The sequence below is a fragment of the Amblyraja radiata genome, chromosome 21 (assembly GCF_010909765.2).
Source record: "Amblyraja radiata isolate CabotCenter1 chromosome 21, sAmbRad1.1.pri, whole genome shotgun sequence".
Lineage (NCBI taxonomy): Eukaryota > Metazoa > Chordata > Chondrichthyes > Rajiformes > Rajidae > Amblyraja > Amblyraja radiata.
The window spans coordinates 3,990,309-4,015,749 of record NC_045976.1 but is presented as its reverse complement, the minus strand read 5'-3'; the positions used below and the strand labels follow the sequence as shown (position 1 = coordinate 4,015,749).

Here is a 25,441-nt window from a genome sequence, read left to right as displayed (position 1 = left end):
GGTGCTTGTCTGTACGGAGTTTGTATGTTGACCTGCGTGGGTTTTCTCCCGGATCTTACGGTTATTTCCCGCAATCCAAAGACAGGTTAATTGGTATAAATGTAAATTATTCCTAGTGTGTGTAGGATGGTGTTAATGTGCGGGGATCGCCGGTCGATGGGCCAAAGGGCCTGTCTCCACGCTGCATTTCTAAACTAAACTAAAATACAAAATGAGATTTCACTTTCAACGGGAACTAAATTTAAAATTTCCTCTTTTGCATCTTGCCCTCCCCACCGCCACCCAACTGAAGCAAATCAGTGAACTGCAGATCCAGGTTAACACTGCGACACAGTCAGAAAATGATTCACTGGAGAACAATAAAAAACTACGGGAAATGCTTGACCGCTTAAAGGAGGAAGTTCGAAATGGAAGAAGTCAAGCAGAGCGGGCACAGCAGGAAGCTGAAAAGTAAGATGCAGCTTACCTAAGAGTAATTTTTCTATTTCAGCAATTTAGCTCTTCCGCTTTGATATTTCCCCCCATTCTGTGGTAAATATTCCACCGGGTGGCGCCGTCAGCAATGGCAGCCTCGACAACAGTCTGTCTGTCTTTTTGTCTTTTTGTTATGTGTTAATGTTTTCTGGTTTGTTTTATGTGGGGGGGTGGGGGAGGAGGTCAGGGGAAACCTTTTTCAATCTCTTACCTTGCTGGAGATGCGATTGTTTTCCGGATCGTATTTCCGGTCGCTCTGCGGCTTAACATCATGGAGCTGGCGGCCTTGCTCGAGACTGGCTTTGAGCCCCACCGCGGAGCCGTGGACTTACCAGCGGAGCCTGCGACCGCTTGCCTGGGATCGACGCTCCAACCGCGGCCTGCGGATTTCACCATCCAGGAGCTCGCAGTCTCAGATATAGACTGATGTCGGGAAGCTCCAAGCAGCAGGAGGTTCGACCTGCCCCGACTCGGGAGTCTGATCCGGCACGGGGACCTGAGATTCCCCCCCCGATGCGGGAGCTTGATCGCCCCGATGTGGAGGGCCCGACTGCCTGTTACGGGAGACAAGATCACCCTACAAAGGCAGAGAATTCCACACTCACAACTCTCTGTGTGAAAAAGTGTTTTCTCATCTCCGTTCTAAATGGCATACCCCTTATTCTTAAACTGTGGCCCTGGTTCTGGACTCCCCCAACATCGGGAACATGTTTCCTGCCTCTAGTGTGTCCAAACCCTTCATAATCTTAATAATAGTCTGAAGAAGGGTTTCGACCCGAAATGTTGCCTATTTCCTTCGCTCCATTGATGCTGCCTCACCCGCTGAGTTTCTCCAGCATTTTTGTCTTCCTTAATAATCTTATATGTTTCAATAAGAAATCCTCTCATCCTTCTAAATTTCAGAGTATACAAGCCCAGCTGCTCCATTCTCTCAGCATATGACAGTCCCGCCATCCTGGGAATTAACCTTGTAAACCTACGCTGCACTCCCTCAATAACAAGAATGCCCTTCCTCAAATTTATGAAGCATTTCAAGTACCTTGTGTTTAATTAAAGCATCTGGTAATTATATTAATGAGGTAGTAATAGAGGGATTTCCACGTCCACTTGGTATGCCTCAGAGATCCATTTTGCAAACCTTTGCTTGATTATCCCCTGTATAGCTGGATCATCTGTCTTATGTCTTGCACAGAGTGGTGGAAGAAAAGCACATAGAGTGGTTGGAAGAGAAGCAAAAGCTGCAGAATCGTACCACGGAACTGGAGGAGAAGTACTGCCAGGCCAAAGAACGACTGCAACGTGCAGCCTTAGCTCAGAAGAAGGTCTTGCCCTTCATTTTAATTCACTCGGAAGTCTAGTTCATTGAAATCCACGTTTGCCGTGAGAAATTCTGACTTCTCTGCTTCTGTTGACAGAGGAAAACATTGAATGAAAGTAAACAGAAAAGATTACAGGAAAAGGTACAGCTGCTGGAGGCAAAAAAAGAAGAGCTAGAGATTGAGAAGCATACATATAAGTGAGTGTGTTTCTATTATTTCTATCATTTAACGTCCGTGAAGGTGCTTCATTGAGATGCAGGAATGGGTGCAGGCCCTATAGCATGCCAAGCTTACACCACCATTCACATTTAGATAGATAGATACTTTATTATCACATCGCTTGTTCTCGGCAGCTCCCCCACGCTGGGTCCCCTATGTTCACCTCGGCCCCAGGGACTCCGACCTCAATGTTCCACGTCCCTCCTCAAAATACCATCCGTCATGGTATTTTGAACATGCACCCCACTCAAGTTCAAGTTCAAGTGAGTTTATTGTCATGTGTCCCTGTATAGGACAATGAAATTCTTGCTTTGCTTAAGCACACAGAACATAATAGGCATTTACTACAAAACAGATAAGTGTGTCCATATACCATAATATAAATATATACACACATGAATAAATAAACTGATGAAGTGCAAATAACAGAAAATGGGTTATTAATAATCAGAGTTTTGTCCGAGCCAGGTTTAATAGCCTGATGGCTGTGGGGAAGTATTCCTGAACCTGGTTGTTGCAGTCTTCAGGCTCCTGTACCTTCTACCTGAAGGTAGCAGGGAGATGAGTGTGTGGCCAGGATGGTGTGGGTCTTTGATGATACTGCCAGCCTTTTTGAGGCAGCGACTGCGATAAATCCCCTCGATGGAAGGAAGGTCAGAGCCGATCTAATTATATGTTGTAGCTTCATAATCCTTTGACATCTTTCGCCAATAAAGGATTTGAGGATCTAAAATCTTGGTGGACTGAGCGTAAGTGTTTAGCGAAATGGTCGCTGAGCCTACGCTTGGTCTCGCCGATTTTCAAGAGACCACACCGGCTGGACTCGACGACTGTTTCATCGAACATTTATGCTCAGTGTGCCAAGGCAAGCAGGATCTCCTGGTTGCCAACTACTTTAACACCTCTTCCCATACTAACCGTTCTGTCCTCGGCCTCCTCCGTTGCCAGAGTGAGGCCATATGCATACTGGAGGAACAACACCTCATATTCCAATTGGACAAGTTATAAACCAACAGAACGAAGATTGAAAGCTCCAATTTAGGTTGCTACATAACACTCTCTCTTCTTCACACAATATATAAGCCCTGGTCGCTAGGGATCTACATAATTGCATTGAGACATCTCTTGCAATAAAGGACAGCATGCTATTTGCCTTCCTAAGTTATTGCTATTCTTGCTCATTAAGCTTTAGTGATTTATATGTTCAGTATCCCAGAACACCAATATCTTTCAATCACATTTTAAACATAAATATTCTGCTTCTCCATTTTTGCTGTCAAAGTGATTAAACTTCACATTCTTCTACAAATGTGTCCATTTCTTTCAGACTGCTTTATGTTTGTTAACCAATGTTCAGGACAGTATGTTACCCCAGTTCCATGTACCGGAACTTTGTTTAATTACATCTTGTATGGTACCTTATTGAAAGCTTTCAAGCAATCCAGAGACAGTACAATGACTAGTTCCTCCTCATCTCATCTTCCAGTAACAACCTCATAAATCTCTTTCAGGACTGCCAAATATTATTTTCCCTTCATAAATTTATATCATGTGCCATATTACCATTTCTTTAAACATTGAGTCTAGCTATTTCATAAGTTCATACGTGATAGGAGCAGAATTAGGCCATTCGGCCCATGAGGTCTACTCCATTTAATCATGGCTGATCTATCTCTTGCTCCTAACCCGATTCTTCTGCCTTCTCCCCATAACCTCTGTCACTCGTACTAATCAAGAATCTATCTATCTCTGCCTTCAAAATATCAATTGATGGCCTCCACAGCCTTCTGTGGCAATAAATTCCACAGATTCCCCACCCTCTAAAGAAATTCCCCCTCATGTCCTTACTGAAGGAAGATCATTTAATTCTGAGATTATTACCTCTGGTCCTAGACTCTCCCACATCCACTTTATCCAGGCCTTTTACTATTCGGTAAGTCTCAATGAGGTCGCCCCTCATCCTTCTAAACTCCAGCAGGTAGAGGCCCAGTAGTGATTACAGGCCAATTAGTCTTAATGTTTATTTTTCTTCTCTTTCTACTCTTGCACTATTGGATAATATTTCCTACTTTAAATTTGTGGCAATTGTTCAAAAATCAATGGAATTTTCAAAGAAGACCTCATGGGATGTAGGACCTAGTGTCTTGGTGATTTATTGCCCTTCAGTACCACTAGTTTCTTGTTTTTAAATTTGTTGTTGATATGAATGCAAATTTATTTTACCATCTCCTTTTTCCTAACTATAATCACTCTTTACAGGGCCTACATAAACTTTTGCTGCTCTTGACACGAACTTTTACAGTCAGCTTCATGTTTCTCTGGAATACCTTTGTATTCCTACTTCCCTCCTCTTTTTCGATGTCTTGATTGTCATTTGAAGCTCTGGACATTTACTGGGGCAGTTGGCATTGTCAGGAGTCCGAGAAGATATTTCTTGGATTGCTCTATTTGAGATGCACCTGGCGTGTGGCTCCTACAATGCCTTAACAGTTCTTTGATTCTATAAATGATGATATAATTGAAGATGGTTCCTGTAACCAATGAGGCACTGCCTCCAGAACCATTACATGATTTAATCCAAAGTCATAGAATCATAGTGTGGAAACAGGCCCTAACTTGTCGACACCAACCATCAAGTCCCGTCTGCAATAGTCCCACCTGCCTGCGATGTCCCATATCCCTCTGAACCTGTCCTAGCCATGTACTTGTCTAAATATTTCTTAAACATTGCAATAGTACCTGCCTCAACTACCTCCTCCGGCAGCTTGTTCCATTCACCCACCACCCGCTGTGTGAAAAAGTTACCCCTTTGAGTAACTGATCTTTCCCCTCCTCGCCTTAAACCTATGTCCTCTGGTTCTCGATTCCCCTATTCTGGGCAAGAGACTGTGTGCGTCTACCCGATCTATTCCTCTCAATTAGTTTGTACACCTCTGGAAGATCACCCCTCATCCTCCTGCACTCCAAGAAATAGAGTCCTTTGGAAACTTTCAGGTACCATGTTTTAGTCCTAGTCTGCTGAACCTCTCCCCAAAGGAGAAGTATAGTTATCCCATAGAGACTGCGATGACGATTGATCAGATTGATTTATTACTGAGATAAGAGGATTGTCCTGAGAGGAGAGTTTGAGTAGAATGATCACCCACATTCACCTGCATCTCCTCCAACCTCATTTACTGCATCCGTTGTTCCATGTGTCAACTGCTCTACATCGGTGAGACCAAGCGCAGGCTTGGCGATCGCTTCGCCCAACACCTCAGCTCAGTTCGCAATAACCAACGTGATCTTCCGGTGGCTCAGCACTTCAACTTCCCCTCCCATTCCAAATCCGACATTTCTGTCCGGGGCCTTCTCCATGGCCAGAGTGAGTCCCACTGCAAATTGGAGGAGCAGCACCTCATATTTCGCTTGGGTAGTTTACACCCCAGCGGTATGAACATTGACTGCTCCAATTTCAGGTAGTCCTTGCTTTCTCCCTCCTTCCCTTCCCCTTCCCAGCTCTCCCACAGCCTACTGTCTCCGCCTCTTCCTTTCTTTTTCCCGCCTCCCCCCCCCCCCCCACATCAGTCTGAAGAAGGTTCTCGAGCCGAAATGTCGCCTAGTCCTTCTCTCCATAGATGCTGCTTCACCCACTGAGTTTCGCCAGCCTTTTGTCTACTTCCCACATGCACAAGATAAGAATGAGAAGTAATCTCATTGCAGCGTTCAAAATTCTAGAGAACTTGACAGGATGGTTGCTGTTTTGCCAGCCTGGATGGTCTAGACCGAGTTATCATGGCATCAGGCTGAGGGATTGTTCATTGACTACTGGGTAGAGGGGACCTTTATGGTTGTGGATCTTTGGCATTCTCTGCTCAAAGCAGGTGAATCCCCAGTCCATATGTGTAATTCAAAGTAAAGATCAGAAGTTTTGGGGATCTTTAGGACTGCATGAATAAGTTAAGAAAATAGTTGATGTAGAATATAAAGCATGATCTTGTCTATTTTGTGAAGTGGGCTTGAGAGACTACCGATCTATACCTGCTTTTGTGTTCCACAGTAGGACGTGGCCCCAGGATTCACCCTACACACCTCAATATTCACAAAGTACCACTGAAATAAACGTTATTGTTTTGTTGAGTGGTATTAATGGTTATGCAGGCTCAGGAGGTTAAAATAATAAGGAATCCCTTTCATAGAGCTGCTTTTCTCCGAGTCCTGTAAATCAGTGTAGCCTGAGCAAGTCACAGTAATTAGAGAGTAGAAAGTAAAACCGTAGAACTAGTAGCAATGTTACAAAATTTTGAGATTTTAAAAATCAAGTCTGCAATTTATCCCATCAGATAAAGCATAAAAAGAAGTGACACCTAACTTTCATATCTTCAGTATTAAAAAAGTTATGGCCATTTCCATACTCGGAAATTAGCATCTTGTTCGCTATTGCTTTTGCATTGGCGTAACACAAAAGTTGTGATCGAGGACAGTCAAAAGCCCGTGACTTTCTAAAAAGTTAAGAGAACTGAATGAAATGTTCAGTTATTGTAGATTGAAGCATTCTGAAACAAATATAAATCATCTTACTTGGATGACCTGAAATTAAAGCATATAATTAGTTAGTTACCCAATTGTAGCTAATTACAAAATTGACCGTTGTGACGGAAATAGTAATAAACACCCAGACTGCCTTGAAAATTCAAAAATGTGATATTCTCAAGATCAGAACTTTAATATTATTGTATTATATGCTGTAAGTCTGTACCAGATATGTAAATAAATTAAAATTTCTAGCAATAGACCAAGTCTTTATGGAGAAGATCAGTTGCTAGCTGGTACATTGGCATATCATAATCAGTAGCATCATCATACTCCTCAGATTGTAACCAATATGCAACTCTGTACACCTTGTTTTTCCTCAACTTTTCAATTTTGGCATTGTAAACTACAAGTTTTTGCTCTTCAAACCACGCATGACATGCCTTTCTGCCCACTACTTTCCCATTAAGAATGTCCTGTAGATGTAGCCTAAGTATCCAAATAACAAACTAATCGTTAATCGCGATTAACAAACAAAAACAGGAATGCAAGTCCGATCGATTTTTCTGCAGCAGCTAGCAGCCCGAGGAAGTCCGCCTCCGACAGGCAGGCGAAAACGGCATTTTAATCCTCCCCCCCCCCCATCAAAGGCGTCAAAGTCGCGCACACGGCCAGTGGCAGAACTGCAGCGCCGCTGAAGGTAAGTTTTGTAACATCGCTAGAACTAGTATGAAAGAAGCAAAAGGACAATACTATATTTGACGTTGCTGTTCAACTTTTGAATGATCAATTTTTCCAGACAAAATGTTCCTTATGAAAATCATGCCAGAGTTCAGAAAAGGTTAAAGGATCTACAGCGTAGACACAATGAATTCCGAAGGCTTATTCTGGGAGCAAACCTTTCATCTACTGGTCTGGGTAATACAATCAATTTTCTACCACCTACCGTGATGCAAGGCATTGAAACAACATTCGGAAACATTCAGGTACCATGTTTTGGTGAAATCAGTAAATGGTTTGGATCTGCTAAGATTTTCTATGGCAATTTTGGCTTGCACAAAAGATAATATTGGAAAGTATGATCTATTCCAATTTGGAGTTAGAGAGGATGGAACACTTTGTAAATAATTTAAAAAGCTAGAAGTGTTGTAGGTCGAGAAGTGTCGGGAGTCCAAGTGTAGAGATTACTGATATATGTCAACTAAGTATGATTAAAAAGACTAATGAATGGTGGGCTTCATACCTAGAGGACTGGTGCATTAGAGGTAGATATGGAATGCTGAATAGCGTAGGAAGGATACACTGGGCTTGGATGGAATGAAAAATCAATTAACCAGAAATATGAGAGTTTACGCAAAGCATGGGGGCGGCACTGTGGCGCATCGGTAGTTGCAGCCTTACAGCACCGGACCCCCAGGTTCGATACCAACTACGGGTGCGGTCTGTACGGAGTTTGAACGTTCTCCCCATGACAGCATGGGTATTCTCTGAGATCTTCGGTTTCCTCCCACACTCCAAAGACATACAGGTTTGTCGGTTAATTGGTAGAATTATAAATTGTCCCTAATGTGTGTCGGATAGTGTTAATGTGCGGGGATCGCTGGTTGGTACGGACACGGTGGGCCGAAGGGCCTGTTTCCACACTGTATCTCTAATACAAAAAGCAGAGTGAATTCTTATAATATGTAAGGGATTAAGTGGTGATTAAATCCAAGTTGTTGAGGGCATTGATGGGAGACACAATTTCAACTGGTTGGGAAGTTTATGACCAGGGATGTAGTTCAAGAATTAGACCAAGCTTTCCTGACTGAAATTACAGACAAATCTCTTAAAATATTATGTGTTTTATATTTCAAATCTGAGATTAATTGTTAACCAAGGATACAAAGTTAGCATTTGGAGTTCAGTCTATAGTGAATATTTATTATTGAATAGTAGATTTGAGTTTAGTTTATTGTCACGTGTACCGAGGTACAGTGAAAAGCTTTTGTTGCATTTTAAACAGCCAGCGGAAAGTCAATGTGATTACAATCGAGCCATCCACAGTGTACAATACATAATAAAGGGAATAACGTGAATATCATTTAGTGCAAGGTAAAGTCCGATCAAAGATGGTCCGAGGGTCTCCAATGAGGTAGATAGTAACTCAGGGCTGTTCTCTCGTTGTGGTAGGATGGTTCAGTTCCCTGCTAACAGCGGGAAAGAAATCTGGAGATGTGCGTTTTCACACTTCTATACTTCTTGCCTGATGGGAGAGGGGAGAAGAGGGAGTGGCCGGGATTAGACTCGTCCTTGATTATGCTGCTGGCCTTGCCGAGGCAGCGTGAGGTGTAAATGGTGTCAATGGAAGGGAGGTTGGTTTGTGTGATGATCTGGGCTGAGTCCACAATTCTCTGCAATTTTCTGTGGTGTTGGATGGAGCTGTTCCCAAAGTAGCTTAAAGAATTAAATTGTCAATTTATATTGCTCTGCTTTACAAATCTCTTCATTAATTGCCTCAGATTTGTCAGTACTGTTGTTGTGGTCTTGGACCTCTGGAGCTGCTTGTTGATTATTCAGAAAAATATGTTTTGTGTCACTTTTTCATTATGGGTCTTACTTTAGTTTAGAGATACAGCGTGGAAACAGGCCCTTAAGCTCACCGGCTTAACTGCAGATGCTGGTTTAAATCGAAGGCAGACACAAAATGTACGAGTAATTCTGCGGGACAAGCAGCATCTCTGGAGAATATGAATGGGTGACGTTTGGGGTTCGAGACTCTTCTTCAGACTGCTCCTTTCGCTCCTCCTACTTTCTCCAGTCTGAAGAAGAGACTCGACCCGAAACGTCACCCATTCCTTCTCTTCAGAGATGCTGCTTCTCCCGCTGAGTTACTCCAGCATTTTGTGTTTACCTTCAGCCCACCGAGTCCACGTCGATCATCGACCCCCCCACACTAACACTATGCCACACACACTAGGGACAATTTAGTTATAACAAGCCAATTAGCCGACAAACCTGTACGTCTTTGGAGTGTGGGAGGAAACCGGAGCACCCGGAAAAAATCCACACAGGTCACGGGGAGAACGTACAGACAGAACCTGTCTTCAGGATTGAACCCGGGTCTCTGGCGCTGTAAGGCAGCAACTCTACCGCTGCGCTACAGTGCCACTTGTAGTTGTATATGTTAACCAAAACATCAGCACTGATGCGAGAGCAAGATTTTTTCCATGACACTGATTCTTTTAGTTAAAACCAGTCTGGTAAACTCATCTATGAGAACAAAACTTTCACAGGTCATTGGCAAGACATCAGAGCCGTGGTGCTAATTCGCTAGCTGGAGCAATTTAAGCAGTAATTCCAGGAAACATGGGCAGTGATTTTTGTGGCAAGGCCCTCGAGAGAACAGAGGTTGGAGATGGGTAGTAATCTGCAAGGATGGAAAGATCAGGACATTTTACTTGAGGATTGGGCGGCAAAGGTAGATTTGAAGAAGTGGAGGTGGGAGAGCCATTGAGAACCAGACAAGATAGTGAGGAGTGTAGTGGGGAGCAGATGAGAGTTGAAGGTGGCTCGTGTCAAGAATGAGATTGGAGAGGAACTAGAACCTTTAAAGATAGGTCTAGGGAAGAGAAGAAAATGGCAGACAATTGATTGATATTCTGAACATTCATGTCACAGAAGTCAGCGTGATCCTCACTTCTTATTGAAGATTATTACATTTAAGCCTATCTAATGAGGTGGATGCAATACATTCTATGGTACTATTTCCAAAGACTTTATTAGGATTGGACAAGCTAGATGCAGGAAAAATGTTCCCAATGTTGGGCGAGTCCAGAACCAGGGGCCACAGTCTTAAAATAAAGGGGAGGCCATTTAAGACTGAGGTGAGAAAAAAACGTTTTCACCCAGAGAATTGTGAATCTGTGGAAATCTCTTCCATAGTGGAGGCCAATTCAGTGAGTGTTTTCAAGAGAGAGTTAGATTTAGCTCTTAGGGTTAACGGAATCAAGGGATATTGGGAAAAAGCAGGAATGGGGTACTGATTTTGGATGATCAGCCATGATCATCGAAAGGCCGAATGGCCTACTCCTGTACCTATTTTCTGTTTAAGTCCTTGAATAGCATGTGATCTTTATATCAGCTCTATTTACTTTACTTTGCTCCAAATCCCTTTGTTCTCTTGTGTAACAAGAATCTATTGATCAAAATTTTAAGTGCTAAGACATTTAGGAGAAGATTAGGCAGCCAGAGTGATTCTTGTTGGTCAAGGTAATCTGGTACTGAGATTGCCATGAGTCAGTTTTAATTCAGTTTAGTTTATTGTCACATGTACCAAGATATAGTGAAAAGCTTTTTGTTGCGTGTTAACCAGTGAGCAGAAAGACTATACATGATTACAATCGAGCCATTTACCGTGTACAGCTTTATGACATAGGGAATAACATTTAGTGCGATTAAAGTCCAATTAAAGATAGTCCGAGGGTCTTCAATGAGGTTGATAGTAGCTCAGAACCGCTCTCTAGTTGTTAGTAGGATGGTACAGTTACCTAAGAAGGAACTGCAGATGCTGGAAAATCGAAGGTAGGCAAAAGTGCTGGAGAAACTCAGCGGGTGCAGCAGCATCTATGGAGCGAAGGAAGTAGGCAACGTTTCGGACCGAAACGTTGCCTATTTCCTTCGCTCCATAGATGCTGCTGCACCCGCTGAGTTTCTCCAGCACTTTTGTCTACCTTTGGCACAGTTGCCTGATAACAGCTATGGATGATGGTGACATTCTCCTTTACTGAAGAGTTTGTTTTGGTAAGTTCATCATTTTGATTATTGTATGGTGTACAATTTAAAAAGCACTTGCAAAAGAACAGCCGTTTGAAAATGTTAACCTGTGTTTTTAAACGTGGATCATTCTTTTAAAGTTATATGGCCTTTCTTCATGTTTAAGGAAGAACAACATCAGAACGAGCTGCATCTGATACGCAAACGACTAGAGGAACTGGAGACGAATCAAAAACAGCAACTACAGGAGCTTGGTGCTCTCGACTGAACTCATGTTTACAGATGTTGGAATGGCATTTTTGTGTCATAAAGAACAAATAATTATCATTTATTTGATACTAGTTATTGCACAATTTGATTTTTGAATATAGTACGTGTGGGGAAATGTATGTGAAACTGGTTTACATAATGCAACGTACTATCTCAAGTCCTTACACATAACGTATTGTGCCTTTTGAAGAGTTGGGATCTGATAGTGTGGACAGGGTAGCATGCGGTTCAGCTGAACTGAACATTATAACACGATACCGAGCTAATAAATAATCCGGATTTATTCCTCGTTTATCTACATTACATACACTACTCTACAGGTATGGTTTCACGATGAAGCCATTCTGCTGTCTCTATATTTGAAGAAGTTCGAGAAATTGAAATATTGGCTATGTTACGGTATAATGGCACGTGCTTTTTGAGTTGTGTTTTGAATTTTATTATAAGAAAGCTTAGAAAACATACCTGACAACAGGAATGTCTTGGTATTCCCTTGCAGTCTGGGTGTGTTGGTTCCTTAATCTACACGCACACCCAGTTCAGAGACTGGCTACTCAGCATTATCCTAACTTCAAGTACTTGCATCCAGATAGCACTGTGCAAGAATGATCTGAGGTGATCAATTGCGTAACTGTTTTGGGATATTTATAAGATCATAAGTGATAGGAGTGGAATTAGGCCATTCAGCCCATTGAGTCTACTCCGCCATTCAATTATGGCTGACCTATCTATCTCTCCCTCCCAACCCCATTCTCTTGCCTTCTCCCCATAACCTCTGACACCCATATTACCAGTAGGAAACATGTCCTTACAAGAATAACACGGAAATAATGGGAACCAGTTTGAGAATTGAGCCTTGGAACAGAGTATTGCCACTCCATGTCAGGAACTAGGTTTTCTGAAGAACATCATACAAAAGGAAATGATTGCAAGAGATAAAGATTTAAATTGTGGATCTGCCTATGTTTGACCCGTGTGAAATGGGGTGTGTAGGGCAGAATAGTCTTGCCCTGTTCATAATGTTCCTTTGCCATGATTTATGCTTCCCTTGACCTTGTGCAAATATTAACTCAATTCCTCTTTATGTATTGTTGTGGTTAACCTGCCTTTCCGGAATTTGATTTGTCTTAAGAAATATATTCTGTGCATTTTCTTGAGCAAAAAGTTTTTTTTTTAAACACCCTTTTAAGTAATAATACAGAAAGAGAAAGGACAAATGAGGTTTTCAAGTCTAAAATGAGGCTGTTTCAATGGGTGGAGGGAGTTGAGGGGACAAAACTTGACATTTCAACCATGATGGTAACCACATAGTTTATGTGAGCTTGCTGATAAAATGAAACCACATTTCTAATTCTGGAGTAAAACCAACTTCCATCTGCAATGAAGTGTCACCACAACACCATAGCAGCAGTGCAGTGGTAGATCTGCGAATGTACTGGAGCAGAAAATTGAAGCTCAAAACGCAATCTCATAATCCCAGCAACATGCCAGAAAACATCTTTGCATCATTTATTTTACTTTGTGCAATTTATGAATTAAAAAAATATACAGTTTATCCAGAATGGCATAAAAGGTTTATTCTGAAATGTACTATAGGTTTAAGTGCAGGAACAATCTTGTGTTTTTCAGCTTTCTTTTAATTTTTTTTCATAACTACAGAATTGTGTGCCTGGTAATAACTGCAGTAATTTGATTTGAAGCACACGCTGCAATTCAAGAACTTGGTGTTGGCCCTTAGCACGGAGAGCTCTCACCAAGATGGTATTTGTTTTATCACAATTTCTTGTTTTATTTATTTTTAATTGTTTCCAATTGATCAAAGGATATCTAATTTATAATAAACTCCATTAAGATATTTAACATGTTTTTCTCATTCATGATTTTTACTTACTTGGTCTTTTAAGTGATTACTGGTTGGTTGAATGTTTTTGTACAATTCCTTTTTAATTAATTGATGTACCGACAAGTACAATGGGTTTGGAAAGTTTTTATCGATGATACCAAATAAACATAATGCCTGATCATATTGTGTACATGTGTGGAGGTTATCAAAGCTGCTTTCTGTCCTGGGCCTCCTCCACTGTCAGAGTGAGGCCCAATGCAAATTTGAGGAACAGCACCTCACATTTTGCTTGGGCAGCTTACAAGCCAGCAGTATGAATATTGAAGGTACACAAAAATGCTGGAGAAACTCAGCGGATCTCCTCTTTTTTTTTCTTTTCTTCTCTCTATTCTCTCTCTCAACTTTTTTCATTTACTCGTTTTCTTTTTTCACACACTATATATTTCACATCTTTCTATCCTTTACTATCTAACTTCTTTTTCTTATTCTAATAAAAAAAAAAAAAAAAAAAAAAAAAAAAAAAAAAAAAAACTCAGCGGGTGCAGCAGCATCTATGGAGCGAAGGAGATAGGTAACGTTTTGGGCCGAAACCCGTCTGAAGAAGGGTCTCGGCCCGAAACGTTACCTATCTCCTTCGCTCCATAGATGCTGCTGCACCCGCTGAGTTTCTCCAGCATTTTTGTGTACCTTTGATTTTCCAGCATCTGCAGTTCCTTCTTGAACAGTATGAATATTGATTTCTCTAACTTCATGTAACCCTTGCTTTCGCTTTCTCTCCGTCCCTCCCCCACCCTAGTTCTCCGACCAGTTCTACTGTCCTACTGATTAATTTTACTGATTGTATGCCGCGTTATTACCTTCCCCACGGCTAACAATGAACCATTCTACATTTCCTTATCACATCCGTTTTGATCTATTTTCACACCTTACCCTTCTATATGACGACTCCCTCTTCCGTGACTACTAGTCTGAAGAAGAAACATCACCCATTCCTTCTCTCCAGAGATGCTGCCTGTCCCGCTGAGTTACTCCAGCATTTTGTGTCCATCTTCAGCCTTCAGAAAGGTGGTTCCATATTTCAATAAGCTATTTTCTAACTGAAGCCTCCAACTGGATATTGCAATGGAAGTGGATGAATGAAAGAGAGACACAAGCGGCAGCAGATGCTGGAATTTTGAGCAAAGCACAAAGTGCTGGAGGAACTTAGCAGGTCAGGCGGCATCTGTGGAGGGAATGGGCAGGCAGCATTTCGTGTCCCAACCTGAAACATCGTCTGTCCATTATTTCCACAGTTGTTACCTGAGCTGCAAAGTTCCTCCAGCACATTGTGTTTTGGATGAATGAAAAGTCATGTTCATGTCATAGGAGAATTAGGCCATTCGGCCCATCGAGTCTACTCCACCATTCAATCATGGTTGATCTAGCTTTCCCTCTCAAACCCATTCTCCTGCCTTCTACCCATAATCTTTGAAACTAATCAAGAAACCACTTTTTTGAACTTTTGTTATTATTCCAGATGACAAAACAGCGATTGTCAAGCCAGGTGGCAGCATGTCTTTCTAGTCAGTTGGAGTGATATTTAATTGTGGTTGCCTGGCAAGGCAGCACAACTCCCTGCTTCATCCCTTGTGGGTGTGTTCATTCAGCATACACAACTTGTGTTAGTGAGGTCCTATGCATGGCCTCAGGTGGGCAAACAGATTGGCCAAGTGTTCTGTCCTATATAGATTCATGGAGTTAAACAGCACAGTAACAGATGGGTCATTAACGCTACTAATTGGCTGCCTTCGACATATTAACTGCTGCTTTCTATCCTGTTACAGGATTTCATTCACACTGCTCGGCACGGTGGCACAGCGATAGAGTTGCTGCCTTACAGCACCAAAGGCCCGAGCTCGATCCTGATTACGGGTGCTGTCTGTATGGAGATTGTACGTTCTCCCCGTGACCTGCTTGGGTTTTCTCCGGTGCTCCGGTTTTCTCCGGTTTGTTAGTTAATTGGCTTGGTAACATTGTAAATTGTCCCTAGTGTGTGTAGGATAATATTAATGTGCGGGATCACATGCAATTAGTTATAGTATTATCTAATCTGAATGGGTAGCATGCAAAACAAAAGTTTTCACTGTACCTTGGTACACGTAACAATAACAAACCTAAACCTACAACACCATCCTTCCACCTTTACTCCCCTCTCTTCGTGCCCCATCTAGATTTGCAGCCATTTCTCTCACAATCCTTCTGCTCTTTCTCCTTTCACCTAAATCCCTTCCCCTGGCTTCATATTTTGAGCCTCTCCTCCTCATCTCAGTCTTTTGTCTTCCCATCTCTGGCATTTATCTGCCGCTCAAAACACCCTACTACAATCGGTCTGAAGAAATGTTGCCTATCCATGTTCTCCAGAGATGCTGCCTGACCCGTTGAGTTACTCCAGCATTGTGTCTCTTTTTATAAACCAACATCTGCAATTCCTTGTATCTAATTATGTCTTTATACACTGTAGAACAATCGCAGCAACAATGCATGGAAACTATCTAAAGCAGTTCGGACTCCTAATAACTTGTTTTAGAAGAGTGAAAATAACTGGGGTAGTTAGTAGCGCCGCTGACTCAATTTCAGTGATGCAGGTTCGATCCTGTCCTCGGGTGCTGTCTGTGTGGAGTTTGCACCTTCATTCTGTGACTGCATGGACTTTCTCCAGCTGCTTCGGCTTTCTCCCCATGCCAAAGATTCGAAGGTTTATAGGTTATTGTAGGTCACCCCCAATGTGTTGGTAAGAGGTAGAATCTTAGGAGGTGGTATTGTGGGGAGAATAAAATGGACACATGCAGAATGAATGGATGCTGGATGGTCAGCAGACTCTGTGTTCCCATGCGCTATTTTGCTGGAACATAGAAACAGGAGCAGGATATTTGGAATCATGCATACAGCATGGAAACAGGCCCTTCGGCCCAACCTGCCCACACCAACCAACACATCCCAACTATACTAGTCCCACCAGCCTGCCTTTGGCCCATATCCAACTGAACCTGTCCGTGTACCTGTCTAAATGTTTCTTAAACATTGCAATTGTCTCTGCCTCAACTACCTCCTCTGGCAGCTCGTTCCATACACCCACCACCCTTTGTGTGAAGAAGTTACCCCTTAGATTCATATAAAATCTTTCTCCCTTCACCTTAAATAGAGTCCCAGCCTACTCAACCTCTCCCTATAGCTCAGACCCTCGAGTCTTGGTTACATCCTCGTAAATCTTCTGTATCCTTTCCAACTTAACATCTTTCCTATAACATGGTTCCTAGAACTGAACACAATATTCTAAATGTGTCCTCACCAACATCTTGTATAACTGCAACATGACCTCCCAACGTTCAGTTCTTTTTTGCCTTTCAAGCAATGTAGCCCAGCACCATCTTCCTACGCTAATCCTGTGTTGCTCAATTTACTTATCTAAAAATTATTATATACTAGACCAAGTGGGGCCCATTGGGACCATGTCACACGGGAAGCCTGATCCCCCAACGCAACCCATTCTCCAACGCAATATTGCACCACTAACACGTAGCCACCACGGGAGGTGTGGACCCCCAACTCAAGCTGTTCCCGAAAGTAAGGTTCCAGCACTCCCCTACCTCCCTCAGCAGCGGACTTAAAAAAAATCCAATTGCACTTCCCCTGCCTGCCGCAGCAATTCCAAATGCAATAGCAATTCGCCCTTCCCCTCCTGTTGAAGCACTTGTTGTGATATCCCATTGAGGTGAAAAGTTCAGAGTGTTCCTGTCTTGCAACTTTGTATTGTTGGAAGCTGGCAGGAAGGATTTTAACAGTAAAAATCTTGTTAAAGTTGGCATTTTTAAAGATTTAATCATCAATAACTTGTGAAATATAGCATCATCACTGGACGCTGCTGGAAAAAGGCTCTCTGTGAGAAGCGGTTTTGGGGTTTTTAAAAACTTTAATCACGAATAACGTGAAATATAGGATGAAATCTTAAAAGTGAACCTGAGTACGGCATGGAGGGGATAATGTGAGTAAGAATATTTAAAAATGTACACGCTATAGCGTAGCGTTTTGAGGAAGATACAAAACATACATACAACACACACATACAAGATGTGACTTTTATAGGTGTGCTAGATCAAGTGGAACCCGTTGGGTCCCGTCCCCTAAAGCGGGGGAGGGGGCGCAGCTTCACACAGGAGGGCTGGTCTCCCAACGCGGCATCGGCGTTCACCCCGGATACATCATCCGTTCCCCCAACGTAACCCGTTCCCCCAACGCAACCCGGGCCGAGCCCAGTGAGCCGTTAGGTCCCTGTCACGCTGGAGGCTTGGTGCCAATGCAACCCATTCCCCAACGCAATATTGCACCACTAACCCGTAACCCCCACGGGAGGCGTGGTCCTGCACTGAACCCGTTCCCGAATGTAAGATTCCAGCACTCCCCTGCCTCTCTCAGCACTGGACTTAAAAAAAATTCCAATTGCACTTCCCCTGCCTGCCGCAGCAGTTCCAATTGCAATATCAATTGGCCCTCACCCTCCTGTTGAAGCACTTGCTGTGATATCCCATTGAGGTGAAAAGTTCAGTGTTCCTGTCTTGCAACTTTGTATCGAAGTGTGTTGGAAACTGGAAGGAAGAATTTTAACAATAAAAATCTTGTTAAAGTTGGCATTTTAAAAGCTTTGAAATATAGCATAATCACTGGAAGCTGCTGGAGAAAGGCTCTCTGTGGGAAGCTGTGGTTACCGTTGGCAAGGTCCCATTGTGATGTCATTGTGTCACTTGCCAGCTTGAGAGCCCACTGTCATTGGTGCATTGTGAGTGGCATTGTGACATCACTGGAAGCTGCTTGAAAAAGGCTCTCTGTGAGAAGCTGCGGTTATCGTTGGCAATATTTACAAAAATTAGATCCATTGTGATTGGTGCATTGTGAGTGGCATTGTGACATCATCACTGGAAGCTGCTGGAAAAAGGCTCTCTGAGAAGCGTTTTTTGGCTTTAAAAAAAAATTCTAATCGTGAATAATTTGAAAAATATAGGATGAAATCTTATGTGAAGCTGAGTAGGGTGTGGTCAGGAAATATGTGAGTTAGAATATGCAAAAATGTAAGCGCTAGCACATAGCGTTTTGAGGAAGATACAAAACATACATACAACACACACACATACCGCTCTCCCCCTCCCTCTCTTCCCCTTCTCACCGCCCTCTCACCTCCTCTCCCCAGCCCCTCCCTCTACAACTCTCTCTCTATCTCTCTCTCTCGCCCTCTCTCCCTCCCTCCCCCCCTCTCTCTCTCTCCCCCCCCCTCTCTCTCTCTCCCCCCCCTCTCTCTCTCCCCCCCCCTCTCTCTCCCCCCTCTCTCTCTCTCCCCCCCCCCTCTCTCTCTCCCCCTCTCTCTCTCTCTCCCCCTCTCTCTCTATCCCCTCCAGTGGAATATGACCCTCAATTATTCACTAATTTATTTGGACTTGAATCCTGAGAGAATATGTAACAGTTGATAATATAGTTGATAAACCAGTTGTACTAATATCTAATGCTGTAAAATTATTAATTATTTTATGTTAAAGTAACTACATAAGGAATAGATATAGTTACACAACACTTTTTATGAGCGATTTCTTACAATTACAACTTATTCAAAGCTGCAATGTAATTTATTTAATTTGTACATTGACATAAATCAAGTGACAGTGCGAATTAAAGACACCAAATGAAACTGAGACATAAAAAGTAGAAAAGTAGTTTATTTTAGTGCAAACAAAATGAACAATCTCAGCAAATGCAGTATTTGTTAAAACGAAGGACAACATAGAGATGGATGCTACAATGGCAAATGGACACTGCCCTTGTACTTTGTGTCACCATTGTACACATCCACTATGCCCCATGACAGTCAATTAGAAAGTATTTCCGGTAATGTTAATGCTCTGTTTGTGAGACATGTAAGTAGTGACATCGATTTACAAGGTAAGGTGGGAGAGAATGCTGGAGGTGACATGGATAGGACAGGTTTGGAGGGATGTGGACCAAGCGCAGGCAAGTGGGACTAGTATAGCTGGGACATTGTCTGGTGTGGGGAAGTTGGGCCGAAGGGCCTGTTTCCACACTGTATCACTCTATGACAAGATAGACCACCTGCTTTGTAAACATTGTCGGTTCCATTTATTTGACATAATGAACATTTGTGCAAAACGCATATATAATTCTCAGACACAACAGACTTGTTTCGAAAGAGTAAAGAGATTGCAGATGAAATAATCCAGAACAAAAACAGAACGCTGGAAGAAGTTGACCAGCTGAGTTCGCCAAGATTAAATTAAAACCTGTTCCATTGATTTTAGTGTGCCAAACGTTAACTTTGTTTCTCCTTCCCACAGCTGCTGCCTCACCTAATGAGTATACCCTAGGATTTTCTGTTTACATTTGGGATTTGAAGTTTATATGAGGCTTCAACTGCTGTGAAATAATTACCTTGACTTTTCGGGTTGAATAGGCCTAAATATAACAGACAAAAATAGCAAAATGCACAAAACTTCAAGGGGTAGATACAAAATGCTGGAGTAACTCAGCAGGTCAGCCAGCATCGCTAGAGAAAAATAGGTGACGTTTTGAGTCGGAGCCCTTCTTCAGACTGTACGGAGAGGTGCAATACATCATCCTCCAACATTATCTTCACCTCCAACGGGATCCCACTAGAAGTCACATCTTTCCTTCTCCACCCCTTTCCGCTGAGACCATTCCCTCAGTAATTCCCTGGTTCACTGGTATTCCTTTTCTTCAGAGATGTTGCCTGACCCACTGAGTTACTTCAGCACTCTATGCATATCTTTGGTATAAACCAGCATTTGCAGACCCATGGTTCTAAAGCTTCATTCAAGGGATGACAGGTCCATCAGCTGGTGGCTCAGCGTTGGGGGTGCAGTGCCACCGATGACCAGCCTGGGCTGACTGCCGCTGTGGGTGTGGAATGGGGAGCGCACACGGGCCACAGGCCGCCGCCGGCAGCGCGCTCACTCCCACGAGCAGGTCGACTTCTGGACGTAGTATTCACGGATCTGCACGATGGCGTCCCTCATGTTGGTTAGGTCCTCGCCCTCCGGTCCACTCTCCAACTGCAACATAAGCCGGTCAGTGAGGAGAGCCAGCATGTTCAAACCCTCGACTGGCAGAAAGACTCACTACCCAAGAGAACCCCTCCCAGCCCGGAGAGAAACCTCCCTCCTCAACCCGGGATCAACCCTGGGAGCTCAGAGGGCATGGATAGCAGGTTGGCTGGATGGCAGAAGGCAAAGAATGGTAGTAAAGGGGGCTTTTCTAGTTGGCTGCCAGTGACTAGTGGAGTTCTGCAGGGCTCAGTGCTGGGGCCGCTGCTCTTCACGTTGTATATTAATGATTTGGACAAGGGATTTGGTTGACACATAGACCACATGCACAGACCACATAGCAACATTACACATCATCATTGAGCAGTCTATTGAATGGAACACGTCCCTGTACATCAACTTCATCGACTTTGAGAAAGAGTTTGACAGCTTAGACAGGACGACACTATGGTGCCTAATGGACCACTATGGAATTCCCACCAAGACAATAAACTTAATCAAGAACTCGCATGATGGAACCCCATGCAAGCCAGCTCTCTCAGAGCTTTAGTGTCAGGACGGGCATCAAGCAGGGGTGTCTATTGTCACCATTCCTGTTCCTCCTGGCAATTGACTGGATCATGATGGAAACAACTGAAGGGAAAAGAAATGGACTTCAGTGGACAATGTGGGAGCAGCTAGATGATCTTGACTTTGCAGACGACATAGCTCTCCTTTCACACACACAGATACAAATGCAGGAGAAGGCGGACAGACTCTCACAAGCTGCAACAAAACTTGGTCTTACACCCAATACAGCAAAGACACAGGTGATGAGGATCAACTCCAAGACCAACCCTATCCTTATGCACAGACTGTTCTAGAGGAGGTAGGAACACTCACACACCTAGGCAGTGTTGTGGACATCACCGGAGGGGCAGAGGCAGACATAAAAAAGTAGAATCAATAAGGCTAAGCTGGTGTTTAACATGCTCAGGAAGATCTGGATCTCAAAACACCTCAATCAACACCAAAATACAAATCTTTAACTCAAATGTAAAAAACAGGTGATGCTGTATGGATCAGAGACATGGGAAACAACAAAACACACTACAAACAGGCTGCAAACATTCATTAACACCTGCCTTAGGAGAATACGTAACATCTGGTGGAGAGACAAAGTAAGCAACGTGAACCTGTGGTAAAGAACAAGCCAGGAGCCCATTGACTTACAAATTCGAAAGAGAAAATGGAGTTGGATTGGACACACCCTCAGGAAACCTGCCACAAACATCACCCGGCAAGCCCTGAAATGGAACCCCCAAGGAAAAAGGAAAAGAGGTCGCCCCAGGAACAGCTGGAGAACAGGTGTCCGGATAGAAATGTCTGAGAGTGGGCTCATCTTGAAAGAACTGCCAACAGCCAAGTGAGGACATTTGTCAATCGCCTATGCTCCCTAGAGGAGTAAAGGGCCCAAGAAGAGAAGAAGATTTGGTTGAACAAAAACTTTTTCGCCCCGAGAGTTTTGAATCTGTGGAATTCTCTGCCATGGAAGGCAGTGGAGGCCAATTCACTGGATGTATTCAAGAGAGAGTTAGATATCGCTCTTAGGGATAACGGAATCATAGGATATGGGGAGAATGCAGAAACGGGGTACTGATTTTGGATGATTAGTCATGATCATATTGGTGCTGACTTGAAGGGCCGAATGGCCTACCCCTGCACCTATTTTCTATGTTTCTATGAGAGCATTGAAGACTTTGTAGCCAAGTTTGCAGATGATAGGTGGAAGGGCAGGTAGTATAGAGAAAGCAGGGACTCTACTGAAGGACTTGGACAGGTTGGGAGAGTGGGCCGAGAAGTGGCAGATGGAATATAGTGTGGCAAAGTGTGGAGTCATGCATTTTGGTAGTAGGAATAAAGGTATTGACTATTTTCTCAATGGGGAGATAATTCAGAAATCGGAGGTGCAAAGATACTTGCAAGTGCTGGTGCAGGATTCCCAAAAAGTTAATTTGAAAGTCGAATCGGTAGCAACGAAGGCAAATGCAATGCTAACTTTTATATCAAGAGGACTAGAGTAAAGAAACAGGGATGTAATGCTGAGGCTCTATAAGGCATATGTAATGTTAAAATTGTACAAGGCATTGGTGAGACCAAATCTGGAGTATGGTGTACAATTTTGGTCGCCCAATTATAGGAAGGATGTCAACAAAATAGAGAGAGTACAGAGGAGATTTACTAGAATGTTGCCTGGGTTTCAACAACTAAGTTACAGAGATAGGTTGAATAAGTTAGGTCTTTATTCTCTGGAGCGCAGAAGGTTAAGGGGGGACTTGATAGAGGTCTTTAAAATGATGAGAGGGATAGACAGAGTTGACGTGATCAAGCTTTTCCCTTTGAGAATAGGGAAGATTCAAACAAGAGGACATGACTTCAGAATTAAGGGACAGAAGTTTAGGGGTAACATGAGGGGGAACTTCTTTACTCAGAGAGTGGTAGCTGTGTGGAATGAGCTTCCAGTGGAAGTGGTGGCGGCAGGTTCGTTGGTATCATTTAAAAATAAATTGGATAGGTATATGGATGAGAAGGGAATGGAGGGTTATGGTATGAGTGCAGGCAGGTGGGACTAAGGGAAAAAAGTTGTTCGGCACGGACTTGTAGGGCCGAGATGGCCTGTTTCTGTGCTGTAATTGTTATATGGTTATATGGTTAAGGCACTGATCAGACTGCATTTGGAATATTGTGAGCAGTTTTGGACCCAAATCTGAGGAAGGGTGTGCTGGTGCTGGAGAGGGTACAGAGGAGGTTTACAAGAATGGTCCCAGGGATGAGTAGGTTAACATACGATGAGCATTTGAAGGCACTGGGCCCGTACTCGCTGGAGTTTGGAAGGATGAGGGGACACCTCACTGAAACTTACTGAATAGTGAAAGGCCTGGGTAGAGTGGATGTGGAGAGAATAACCATATAACCATATAACCATATAACAATTACAGCACGGAAACAGGCCATCTCGGCCCTACAAGTCCGTGCCGAACAACTTTTTTCCCTTAGTCCCACCTGCCTGCACTCATACCATAACCCTCCATTCCCTTCTCATCCATATGCCTATCCAATTTATTTTTAAATGATACCAACGAACCTGCCTCCACCACTTCCACTGGAAGCTCATTCCACACAGCTACCACTCTCTGAGTAAAGAAGTTCCCCCTCATGTTACCCCTAAACTTCTGTCCCTTAATTCTGAAGTCATGTCCTCTTGTTTGAATCTTCCCTATTCTCAAAGGGAAAAGCTTGATCACGTCAACTCTGTCTATCCCTCTCATCATTTTAAAGACCTCTATCAAGTCCCCCCTTAACCTTCTGCGCTCCAGAGAATAAAGACCTAACTTATTCAACCTATCTCTGTAACTTAGTTGTTGAAACACAGGCAACATTCTAGTAAATCTCCTCTGTACTCTCTATTTTGTTGACATCCTTCCTATAATTGGGCGACCAAAATTGTACACCATACTCCAGGTTTGGTCTCACCAATGCCTTGTACAATTTTAACATTACATCCCAGCTTCTATACTCAATGCTCTGATTTATAAAGGCTAGCATACCAAAAGCTTTCTTTACCACCCTATCTATATGAGATTCCACCTTCAAGGAACTATGCACAGTTATTCCCAGATCCCTCTGTTCAACTGTATTCTTCAATTCCCTACCATTTATCATGTACGTCCTATTTTGATTTGTCCTGCCAAGGTGTAACACCTCACATTTATCAGCATTAAACTCCATCTGCCATCTTTCAGCCCATTTTTCCAAATGGCCTAAATCACTCTGTAGACTTTGGAAATCCTCTTCATTATCCACAACACCCCCTATCTTGGTATCATCTGCATACTTACTAATCCAATTTACCACCCCTTCATCCAGATCATTGATGTACATGACAAACAACAAAGGACCCAACACAGATCCCTGAGGCACCCCACTAGTGAATATTTCCATTAGTGGGAGAGTCTTGGACCAGAGGCTAGAGCCTCTGAATAAAAGGACATATCTTTAGAAAGCAGATGAGGAGGAATTTCTTTAGTCAGAGGGTGGTGAATCTGTGGAATTCATTGCCACAGACAGCTGTGGAGGCCTTCAATGGATATGTTTAACGTGGAGATTGACAGATTCTTGGTTAGTAAGAGTGTCAGGGGTTACGGGGCGAAGGCAGGAGAATGGGGGTGAGAGGGAACGATAGATCAGCCCTGATTGAATGGCGGAGTAGACTTGATGGGCCGAATGGCCTAATTCTGCTCCTAGAACCTATGAACTAATGAAACCCTCCCCACCCTGAGATCAACTCCCTCCCCACTCTGAGAGAAACCAACCCCCCCGCCCAACCCCCGGAACAACCACACAGAGAACCACTTCCCTACCCACCTGAGACCAGCCCATTCCCCACCCTGAGATAAACCACTCCCCACCCTGCTAGAACCACCAACTACCCTTCTGAGAACCCATCCTCCCTAGCCTCAGTTAAATCCTAACTCTGCTTAACTCCCTCCAAGCCTCACCCCGTGAATCCCACCCTGAGATAAACTCTCTCCTTGCTGAGATAAACCCCCCCCCCCACCAAAGGACATCTGCCGTCATAGAATCATGGAGACATACAGCATGAAAACAGGCCGTTCGGTTCAATGTGCCCACAACGACCAACATCCCATCCACACTAATCCCACCTGCCTGCCTTTGGCCCATATCCCTCTAAACCTGTCCTGTCCATGTACCTATCTAAATGTTTTTTAAGTTTTGCGACAGTCCCTATCTCAACTACCTCCTCTGGCAGCCCGTTCCATACACCTACCCCCTTTGCATGAAAAAATTACCCCTCAGGTTCCTATTAAATCTTACCCTCCTTTCTCTCTTGACAGAAACCCTCCTCTGCACTATGAGAGAAATCTACCCGGGCGGAAGCCCCCTCACGC

General features: G+C 43.3%; 2 protein-coding genes across 2 annotated transcripts in view; one reads left to right on the top strand and one right to left on the bottom strand.

Annotated features, from left to right (window-relative positions):
• The window catches only part of cep83 (centrosomal protein 83), a 53,708-nt gene extending 40,137 nt beyond the window's left edge, over positions 1 to 13,571 (top strand). Inside the window, exons 12-16 of the mRNA XM_033039384.1 lie at positions 293 to 450; positions 1,667 to 1,796; positions 1,890 to 1,990; positions 7,324 to 7,510; positions 11,446 to 13,571. Of these exons, the coding sequence (XP_032895275.1) occupies positions 293 to 450; positions 1,667 to 1,796; positions 1,890 to 1,990; positions 7,324 to 7,510; positions 11,446 to 11,547 (678 nt within the window). The 3' untranslated portion in view covers positions 11,548 to 13,571. The remainder of the gene's footprint in view (positions 1 to 292; positions 451 to 1,666; positions 1,797 to 1,889; positions 1,991 to 7,323; positions 7,511 to 11,445) is intronic.
• A 5,542-nt stretch (positions 13,572 to 19,113) lies between these two features.
• Positions 19,114 to 25,441, bottom strand: part of plxnc1 (plexin C1) — a 134,859-nt gene continuing 128,531 nt past the window's right edge. The window contains exon 34 of the mRNA XM_033039317.1: positions 19,114 to 20,501. Coding sequence (XP_032895208.1) covers positions 20,400 to 20,501 — 102 coding nt within the window. The 3' untranslated portion in view covers positions 19,114 to 20,399. The remainder of the gene's footprint in view (positions 20,502 to 25,441) is intronic.